At 38.3% G+C, this 9,874-nt stretch overlaps 1 protein-coding gene across 2 annotated transcripts; it reads left to right on the top strand.

Annotated features, from left to right (window-relative positions):
• The first annotated feature begins 334 nt into the window (after positions 1 to 334).
• On the top strand, positions 335 to 6,199 carry LOC105046526 (calcium-dependent protein kinase 20). 2 transcript variants are annotated; one of them, XM_010925134.4, is made up of 8 exons: positions 335 to 1,484; positions 2,527 to 2,650; positions 2,892 to 3,035; positions 3,246 to 3,398; positions 3,756 to 3,871; positions 4,169 to 4,336; positions 5,215 to 5,445; positions 5,836 to 6,199. In XM_010925134.4, the coding sequence occupies exons 1-8, from the start codon at positions 978 to 980 to the stop codon at positions 5,989 to 5,991; spliced, it is 1,599 nt and encodes a 532-aa protein (XP_010923436.1). In that variant the 5' UTR covers positions 335 to 977; the 3' UTR covers positions 5,992 to 6,199. The 2 variants fall into 2 exon arrangements, with proteins under 2 accessions (XP_010923436.1, XP_010923438.1); XM_010925136.4 differs by lacking the exon at positions 3,246 to 3,398 and having other exon boundaries at positions 793 to 1,484.
• Positions 6,200 to 9,874: the final 3,675 nt, after the last annotated feature.

Raw genomic sequence — 9,874 nt, 5'->3', positions numbered from 1 at the left:
ACCAAAAGGCAATTTTTTGGGCAAACCATCCAAATTTCATTGGGACTGAGTAATTTTCATATTATATCGATTGGATAATAACTTAAATATGGTACCAAAAGAGAATCTGCTCAGTTGTTTGAGAATAGAGGGGTTCATATATCATACTAAACACAAGAGGATATTTTTCTGTCTTTTCCCACAAAAGGTATATGGTAAATTACATTTGTAGGCCCAACAAATCATTGAAAAAGGGTGGGCATCTGGGGGAGTAACCTTGTTTTTAGTTTCCACCAGATGGGAGGGTATTTGTTACCCAGCCAATAAGAACATTCATGGCTTCGCATGGAGGAGGGGACATTGAGATTTTAAAAAAAGATAGGATTCCTTGTAATTTTTTATCATTTTCTCCTTTTTCTGCAAGGGAAGAGAGGGAGAGACAAGATTAGTAGAGGAAGATTCTTGGAGATAGAGATTTTGACCCTCTCTTCTCCCCCATGGCGGATTCATACTATCCAACATCGCCTTCTCCTGCCAAACCCTTTCCTTTCGTTCCATAAAACGTCCTCCCACCTCTTTCTTCTTTAAACCTCTCCTCCATTTCCTCCCATCTCAACTAAAGTGAGTACCTTTCCAAAATTTTTTCCTCCTTGCGTCCTTTTTCTCTTCAATCTCTCCGAAAGTTTCGATCTTGGTAGAGTTTTTGGAGGGAAAAAAAAAAAATCTCGTCTCGAGGAGGGTTGACGTTTTATTTCTGGATTCTAGAAGGGATTACTCGTCACCAAACTCGACTTCTGGCCGGCTTGTAGCAATCTCAAGGAAATCTTCTTCTCTCTTGTCAGTAGTCTTCTTATCTCTGAACACGAACTGGGTCATCGTGATTGGAGTTCCTCTGCCCAAATATCTTGAAAAGATTGGATCTTGGCGAAGGTTTCGTCGTTTTCCTCCGTAAAACCTTGGAAAGATCGGATTTTTGATCCCTCCGGCTCGTCGATTCAATGGGAAATTGCTGTGCTGCTCCGGCGGCAGGCAAGAGGAAGCCGAAGAACAAGAAGGGGAAGCGGCCGAACCCCTTCTCGTTGGACTACAACCCGTCCCCCTCCCCCGCCGGGCCGAAGCTCACTGTCCTCAAGACCCCCACCGGCCGGGACATCGGCAGCCGATACGAGCTCGGCGCGGAACTCGGCAGGGGAGAGTTCGGGATCACGTACCTGTGCACCGATAAGGACACCGGCGAGGCCTTCGCCTGCAAATCGATATCAAAGAAGAAGTTGAGGACCGCCGTCGACATCGACGATGTGAGGAGGGAGGTGGACATCATGAGGTTTTTGCCGAGCCATCCTAATATAGTGAGCCTCAAGGACACATACGAGGACGATAACGCCGTCCACCTCGTCATGGAGCTCTGTGAGGGAGGGGAGCTTTTCGATCGGATCGTTGCGAGGGGTCACTACACCGAGCGGGCGGCAGCGGCGGTCACCCGGACCATCGTCGAGGTGGTGCAGGTCAGCTCTCTGTGCTTTAAGATTTATTTTGTGTCTCTGTTTTCAGAATCCTGTTTCAACCTTTTCTTTAACATTAGTATATTCTGTGAACATGTGGTAATTCATATTTTGTTAGAATTGTATGTTATATTTATTGCCAAAGATGTGATCTTGGTGAGTAAAGATTGTATTAAACATTAATCGGATTTGCAACTCCACTGTGCATTTAATATAATTTAAAATTTGTGGGGTATTCTGAATATTTGGCATCTCCTTTGGATTCTCGCTGTGACATGATCTTGGTGAGTAAAGGCTGTATCTATTGATATCTGGCAAGTCATCAAATTCTTGCCCAGAACCATTTTCTACTCTATTTGATGTTCTTCTAGGAATTTATGCTAAATTTCTCTTTATGAAATGATCTTGGTGAATGGAGACATCATGTTGAGATCTTTCAGAGCACGATTAATTTGGAATAAGAACTGATTTCAACATCACATATTCCTTTCCTTAGGTTTGTAATCAGTTTTAAAGTGGCTTTATCCAATCTGGTAGGTGCAGTAGGTTGGTTTTGTCTTGCATAAACTAGTTGTAGAAGGTTGCTTTTGTCTTTTCACAATCCTTCTTGATTGATATATGTAGAAAAGACAGGGGTAATATATTTTAGAGATTCTTCCAGCACTTATAAAGGTTGTGTCTGTGAACCTGAAGCCTGAGATCTCGAAGCTGTTATTCTTTATTCTGTCCATCTGCTGCTTTACACTATTACCATGACTTTTTTTTTTCCTTTTTTCTTGTATTTAACATCTTGAGCAAATGGACTGCAATTTTTTAGTTCACAAAATTTGATTCAATACTTTGCAATATTATGAACCATAAATATTAGGTATCTGCTAGAAAGTTTCCATCTTTATGAGTGATTCTACACAAATAGCTCTCCTACTATGTGGGTACACACATTGTGTGCTGCAGGATAAATCGGAAGTCCCTGTGTTTTTTATCTGATTTGATTTTGCTAACATGTTTTTTTTTTTTTTTCTTACTTCTTTTGTGCAATTAACAGATGTGCCACAAGCATGGGGTGATGCATCGGGACCTCAAACCAGAGAACTTCTTGTTCTCCAACAAAAAGGAAACGTCGGCACTGAAAGCAATTGATTTTGGGTTGTCAATATTTTTCAGACCTGGTACATTAGTAGGATTTCTCTTTAAAATCGTACACATATCTCTCCTTCGATAAACAATAAGTTGCTATTAATTCATAGAAAATGCTTATGATTTATGTTAATTCTTCATGGTCACAGTGCCTTTTCACTATCAAGTGACATTGCGCACAAGAGATGCCATTCATAACTCATAAGCATCACTTTTATTATTATCAACAGTGCACTTTTCCATGCTTTTGTTGATTAGCAATTTTTCCTCCAGGTGAGCGCTTTACGGAAATTGTGGGCAGTCCTTATTACATGGCTCCAGAGGTTCTAAAACGAAATTATGGCCCAGAGGTTGATGTTTGGAGTGCAGGAGTGATCCTTTATATCTTGCTTTGTGGTGTACCACCATTTTGGGCAGGTATTTGTTTTAGGTGAAAGGACAAAATGCTGCAAATGACGACATGTACTATATGAAAGAGGATACTAGAATGGCTGACTTGTTACTGAATTTTAATTTGTGACTATCTGCTTTACAACTCAAAAATCTGATTTGCTGAAATTTAAAATGGAGTTGGATACAGATTTAAGTGTTTGTAAGAATCATCTTTGGTTTCTTGTTACAATGCAGAAACCGAACAGGGAGTAGCACAGGCAATTATTCGATCCATTATAGATTTTAAAAGAGAACCATGGCCCAGAGTTTCTGACAATGCTAAAAATCTTGTCAAGCGGATGCTTGACCCGGATCCTAAGCGGAGGTTAACTGCTCAAGAAGTTCTTGGTATTGTCTAGTGGCTGTTCTATAATTTGCACATTCTTTTTAATCTCCATGCGATCCGATAAAATCTTCTGGGTATTTTGTTGTGGCATGTATATTAAAAAAGTATCTACAGTAATAACTTTGATGATAATATATGTTTATCTGGTTCTGGATGAACCTCACTAAATACAGTGTGAATTTACCTTTTCCTATTGGTTGTTATCAGTTGTGTGTGATTTCTCATCTGAAATGAACCAGTTACATTTATAAATGTTACTAGTTTATTCGGTGTTATTTTTCTATGAGCTATTTAGTTTGAAAGGCATATATTATGGACATACTCAAAACATTGACATTTTCTGGCATTTGCAATTCCAGATCATCCTTGGTTCCAGAATGCCAAAAAGGCTCCGAATGTTAATCTAGGTGAAGCTGTTCGAGCAAGACTCCAGCAGTTCTCTGTGATGAACAAGTTCAAAAAGAAGGCTCTTAGGGTAAGATTTGACTCATTGCACCATATGAATGGTAGTTCTATCTTTTAACTTGTGAAAATTTTGTTTGATTTTGGGTTGTGCGTATCATTATTATTTGTCATCATGATATGTGATAAACTGCGCTATAGACAAGTGGTTGTACCCCTCCTTCAAATGGAGGTTCCAGGTTCAAACCTTTTATGATGTTTCCCCAAGTGTTTGACCTGGCTAATTCGCATGTTATTTCCTTGACAGTATTTTCCATGCTCGCATTGGAAATGGCAATTGTTAACATGCTTGGGACCTTCACCATTGCAGGTAGTGGCTGAGCATTTATCTGTAGAGGAAGTAGCTGACATAAAGGACATGTTTCAAAAGATGGACATCAACAACAATGGTAAAATCACATTTGAGGAGCTGAAGTATGGTCTCCATAAGCTTGGACACCAAGTTCCTGATTCAGATGTTAAGATATTAATGGAAGCTGTAAGTAGTTAACCTTATTTTTCTTTTCATCTTCTTTTGTTTTTTCATTGATACTGTTCTAATCCTTCTATCGTTATGCTTGTGTTATGATCTGGAGTCAATATCAGATTTTGGGTTCCGGTGATAACACAGTATCAATAAGTATTGTTGATTGATTATCTTAAGCCATTAGCATTCACTTTGTTTTGCAACACACTTCTTTAATAAGTGATTTTTTCTAGCATTGACAGATATACTAGTCCAGACCAACTGAACATAAAGGCATGCATCATATAACAATGTGCTCACTTGAGTATGATGTAGCTTCTTCTCACATGAATTTTTCATAATATTTAAGTATTTTTATTTCCAACATCTTCTGGCCTAGCTACTGGTCTTTAAGTGTGGATGTGTTACACAATGGTGTTAGAAAAAGGAGAGACAAAACTGTCTTATCCGAATCGGGAGATATTTCAAAACATGTTTAGCTCGATATTTTGATTATTATATGTTTTTGATTCCCTGTGTGAGGTGGAGCTGTGCTGACTGAACCACCAGGACCTAGCTGTGATTCTAATTCTTGTTATTTGAAACCATAATCATTTTAGCAGAATGGACATTTGTCTTCATGTAAAAGCATCGGCTTGTTAACTACCTTTCACTGAATAACAAATATGTGGCTGTTGGTGTTTCAAAATTCTGTTTATATTTGGAAAACTTGCTGCACAACATACATGCGACTAATATCCTGTTCTGTCTATCTTACCATGTTGTGAATGCAAGGGAAACCTTGTGTTATAATGGTTTCAGTTGTGCTTAATACTTTCTTTGCTAGCTGCATCAGTTTGTGAAACTATTTGTTGGTTGAATTTAATCACCAGCTTATCATGGTTTTGCAGGCGGATGTTGATGGCAACGGGACCCTGGACTACGGAGAATTTGTTGCCGTGTCAATTCACATAAGAAAGATAGGAAATGATGAGCACCTGCACAAAGCTTTTGCATATTTTGATAAGAACAGGAGTGGATATATAGAAATTGAAGAGCTCAGAGACTCCTTGGCTGATGACTTGGGTCCAAATCATGAGGAAGTTATCAATGCAATCATCCATGATGTAGACACAGACAAGGTCAGTGATAATCTTGACTCTTGAATTCTTCTTAAGAATATCCTATTTTCAACTTCCCATGCCACTTAACTTGCTATTCTGAAAATCTTCCTTTTTCAAAATCTAGAGGTACCCTTGATCATGAGGATCCATGCATTAGCATCATATGATGATGCCATATAACCATAATAAACAAGCCTTATTGCATGGATGTTAGCTCAAGGAGTTCTCTTTCATTTTTTCATGTCAATAGCTTCCAACTTTTACAGTTTTTTCGAAACAAATTAAGAAAGGAGGTGACATCAAGGAAGTCCTATAGGGTCTCAACCTAGGGGCAAATAGTAAATCAAATGGAAACCTCAGAATGCTTCTTTTAATTTTAACAATCCTGATGTTGTTCTTCTTTCTTAGGATGGGAGAATAAGCTATGAGGAATTTGCTACAATGATGAAGGCAGGAACCGATTGGAGGAAGGCATCTAGGCAGTATTCAAGGGAGCGATTTAGCAACCTCAGCTTGAAGCTGCAGAAAGATGGTTCCTTGCAGCTAGAAAACGAGCATAGATGAAATGAGAAGACATGTGAATTTCAGAACCAGAAAAAGTTGCCTCTTTTTTTTTTTTTTTTTTGGTGTATATATTTTTTCTTAGTTTCCTTCTTTGCATTTGGGACTAATATTCTTTCTACTTGTTTCCTGTTAGTAGGTGATGAGTTAGGTTTGTCTGTGTTTTCTAATCTTATACAACTTGTTGAATGTATCGCATTTCAGCAGAAAATGTATCAGAAAAAGAAAAGAGGAAAGAGAAACAAATAGTGAGATCTTGATTGCAAATATGGATGTTCTCTCAGTTTAAGCTCACAGGCAGTGTTGCATGACTCGGCTTCTGATAGCATCCACCTTGGCAAGAATTTTATTTGGAATCAAATCTCTCTCTCTATCTTTAGCAGCCTCTTACGTATAATTCTCCCAGCTTCCTGTATCTGTTGTTTAGAGAATATTGCCTTATCTTTAGACAGTGGTCCAGCTTGCAGGCAGACAAGCTGGTCTGTTATTTTAGTAGTGGTAGTAGTTGGTTGGCAGTTGAAATTTCAATGAGTGGCTCGTGAGGTCGTCCGAGATGAGGTGCTAAAGAATCCTGGGGACTTTGGTTGCCAAAGCCTCCCAAGTACAAAAGCAACGCGGGGGTTGGTGGGAACGGAGGCTGTGTTGAATGCTGCCATTTTTGACCAGCTTCCGTTTTCTTTTTCTTTTTTTTTTTTTTTTTTTAAAGCTGGTGGTGGGGGATCCAACCAGCTTCCTTTGGAAGTTAAGAATTAGGTGAGAGCGAGGACTTTTCTGTTACCATTGATGTGAACTATGCTGTGATGCATTGCATAAAATATGATGTGACAGAAATTTTGATGGTAAGATTAACTTAGTACTCTCTGATAATTACATATGCTCTAATAACATTCGTCTGTTTATGGAGAAAAAAGTACTTTAACATGTGAAGACAGACTTGACAGTTTTACATGGATTTTCTCTCTTGAAGATAGCTTAAAGTTAATCAAATTTTCATTTCATTATTATTATTATTATTATTATTATTTACGATTTAAGCCTTAAAATTTTCTTGTATATTGACTACTCAGATTTATATAACTATATATGAGTTATTGAAATGACATTGGGGCTATTGCAATTGCAAAATAACTTGTATGTCTTTGGCCGTCTTTCAACTTAAGATGGAGCTATATATATATATATATATATATATATATATTCTCACAGGTCACAAACAAAACTAATGTGGTCAGGATTCCATCCATCCCATGCTAATTTTTTTTTTTTTTTTTTTTTGGCCTACCATGTGTTTGAAGATGTCAAACGTTAACATTTTAGATCGTTATAAATCAATATTAGTAAATATTGGGGTAATTGAATCTACTCTCCCTAATTTATAATCGGTGAACCTGACTCTTAGTCGGTGAAACAAATGAAATCTCCGACTATCAATCGGTTATACCGACACATAGTCGGAGATTCTCGATCAATTTCTTTTCGAAATCGAGTTGATCAGAATAGTCGGTATGTCAGAATAATCAATTGACGATCAGTCGATGTATCATATATACCGACATACAATCAGTATGATAAGATTATCGATATACAGTCGGTATATCAGAAATCGTCAGTGCAGAAAGTACATAACGACCACATACTATGATCATCAAAGGATTTTAACTGCCCATCTCACAATCACATAATGCCGAAATAAGCAGAATTCACATGTCTAACCATTACAAACGATTACCAGCGGATTATCTATAAAAGAGTGGTAAATAAATAATTTTGATAAAGATATTTCTGGGCTAATCCTCTGCTATTTTGAATATTCTATCTGTTGTTCATCACTCCTCACTGACTTAAGCATCGGAGGGTCTCCATCGGATATAATTTCGATATGTGAATTTTTTTTACAGATTGCTCTTTGCCGGAGCTAGCCGCAGCAATGGATTAGCTGCGATAGATTGGCACACTAGATAGGGAGAGAAAATACAACCATTATGTTAAAAATGAGAGCCCAGAACATCTCCACCGGCTCTGTCAGACAATCTTCCAATCGGAAAGATCTTCCATCTCCATCGACACAGCTCAGATCCTCACATCCGATCATCATCACGGACGCTCAGCAATTTGCCGCCTTAGTGCAATAAGAATGGTGGTGCACCTCGACGATAGTGTCATCAGCGGGATGGGCCATACCAATCAGTCCATCACTCTCAACGCACCGATCGCCATCTATTTTTTCCCCACAAAGCTGAGAGGAAACGACGATATTCTTTTTTTCCTCATCCAACAAAAGCTCTACTCCTAGGTGCTGTCTCTGAAAGGATTCCTAACACGTGGACAACTACGAGCGAAAGCTTCAGGAGTTAGATCGCCAAATTAAAAGGCTACAAAATAACTAAACAACGAGATTATAGGGAGCAGACGACTCGAAAAGCTCCTCCAAATGATGAATCGATCGTGATCGACAATTCGAAAAGCTTCAAACGACGAATCGGTCATAATCTACGATTTAAAAAACTCCTCCAAACGACAAATTGATCGTGGTCAATGATTCGAAAAGTTTTAAATGATGAATCGATTGTGATCTACAATTCAGAAAGCCCCTCCAAACAACGACAATGTTCCTCTACAATGGAATAACTTACGACCATGTTTCGATTCAATAAAATAACGTACGACAATGTTCCTCTATGATGAAACAACTGTCTCTCAGATATAAATAATCTATGAATACCTTCAGTAAAGTTGTCTTTATGATATGATATAGTCGAAACGACATATTTGATTTTCAACAAACTTTTGCTGGATATTTGACTATCTGTAAATATGATGTCGGACCGACGATCCATCGATTAATCTACATACTGATCCAACTTCGGTCGGACCATCGATTAATCTATATGCCAACTCCGATCGACCGAATCTACATGTTGATTCTGATCAGATGACTCTACATGTCGACTCTGATCGGATGACTCTACATGTCGGCTACGGTCGGATGGAATGATATACCGACTCGACTATGATCGAACGGAACAACATATCAACTCAACTACAATCGGACGGAACAACATGCCAACTCGACTACGATCGGACAGAACAACATGCCGACTTGACTACAGTCGGACAGAATAACAAACCGACTCGACTTCGGTCAGTCGAAGAATATTTGACTAAATCTTTTTTATCAAGTACTTAAAAAAATCTATGCCTAAAATTGAGTCGATTGGCACTCGACTACACTTACAAAAAATTGTGCCTATAATTTAGTTGGCTGATATTCAACTAACAGATAAATTCTACAACTTTAACTATTGATTGGTATTTGATTATCCGACTAATATTCAACTATATTGGCAATAATGAGCATCAAGTTTAAAAGGTGACGTACAAAAAATTCCATACATAGAAAATCTTCAACCCCTGAAAATTTTTTTCTTTTCATTTATAAGTAAAAAGGTTATAAAATTGGATCTAAAGTCCAATTACAAAGAAGTGAGTTGGACTATTGTTCGATTACAAAGAAAAGAAAATTTTCTACCTTAGTCACCAATCGGTCTCTTCCTCGACTGTGTCGATAGTTGATGCAACACCGGTCTCATGGCCTTCAATAGTAGCCGACTCCGGTATGGTTTTCTCCATAACTGGAATAGACTCTGGTGCAACTGGTGTAGCTTGTTCAGTCGGCATTGCTTCTTCAACAACCTCTTCTTCTTCTGAACCAGGGGCGGTGATCCTGTTCAGGTCCAAGTTTGGATATAATTTTTCGACCGTATCCCCACTGTCTTCATAGCCGACACAGTAAGAGGCATAGCCACTCTCGAGAATTTTATTTTTGAAGTCTTCAGATTCTTTATAATCTTCGACGGCCTGCTCCCATGCCCGACTCAAAGCATCT

This window comes from Elaeis guineensis, chromosome 6, assembly GCF_000442705.2.
Source record: "Elaeis guineensis isolate ETL-2024a chromosome 6, EG11, whole genome shotgun sequence".
Lineage (NCBI taxonomy): Eukaryota > Viridiplantae > Streptophyta > Magnoliopsida > Arecales > Arecaceae > Elaeis > Elaeis guineensis.
Note: the sequence above shows the minus strand (reverse complement) of the source record. Positions and strands in the feature narration are given on the sequence as shown.

Bases quoted from the DNA above. Each gene is read 5' to 3' on its own strand.
- LOC105046526 (XM_010925134.4), top strand. From the start codon at position 978: ATGGGAAATTGCTGTGCTGCTCCGGCGGCAGGCAAGAGGAAGCCGAAG. The intron at 2,651-2,891 runs GTACATTAGTAG...TTTTTCCTCCAG, and splicing joins GTCAATATTTTTCAGACCTG to GTGAGCGCTTTACGGAAATT. The intron at 3,036-3,245 runs GTATTTGTTTTA...GTTACAATGCAG, and splicing joins TGTACCACCATTTTGGGCAG to AAACCGAACAGGGAGTAGCA.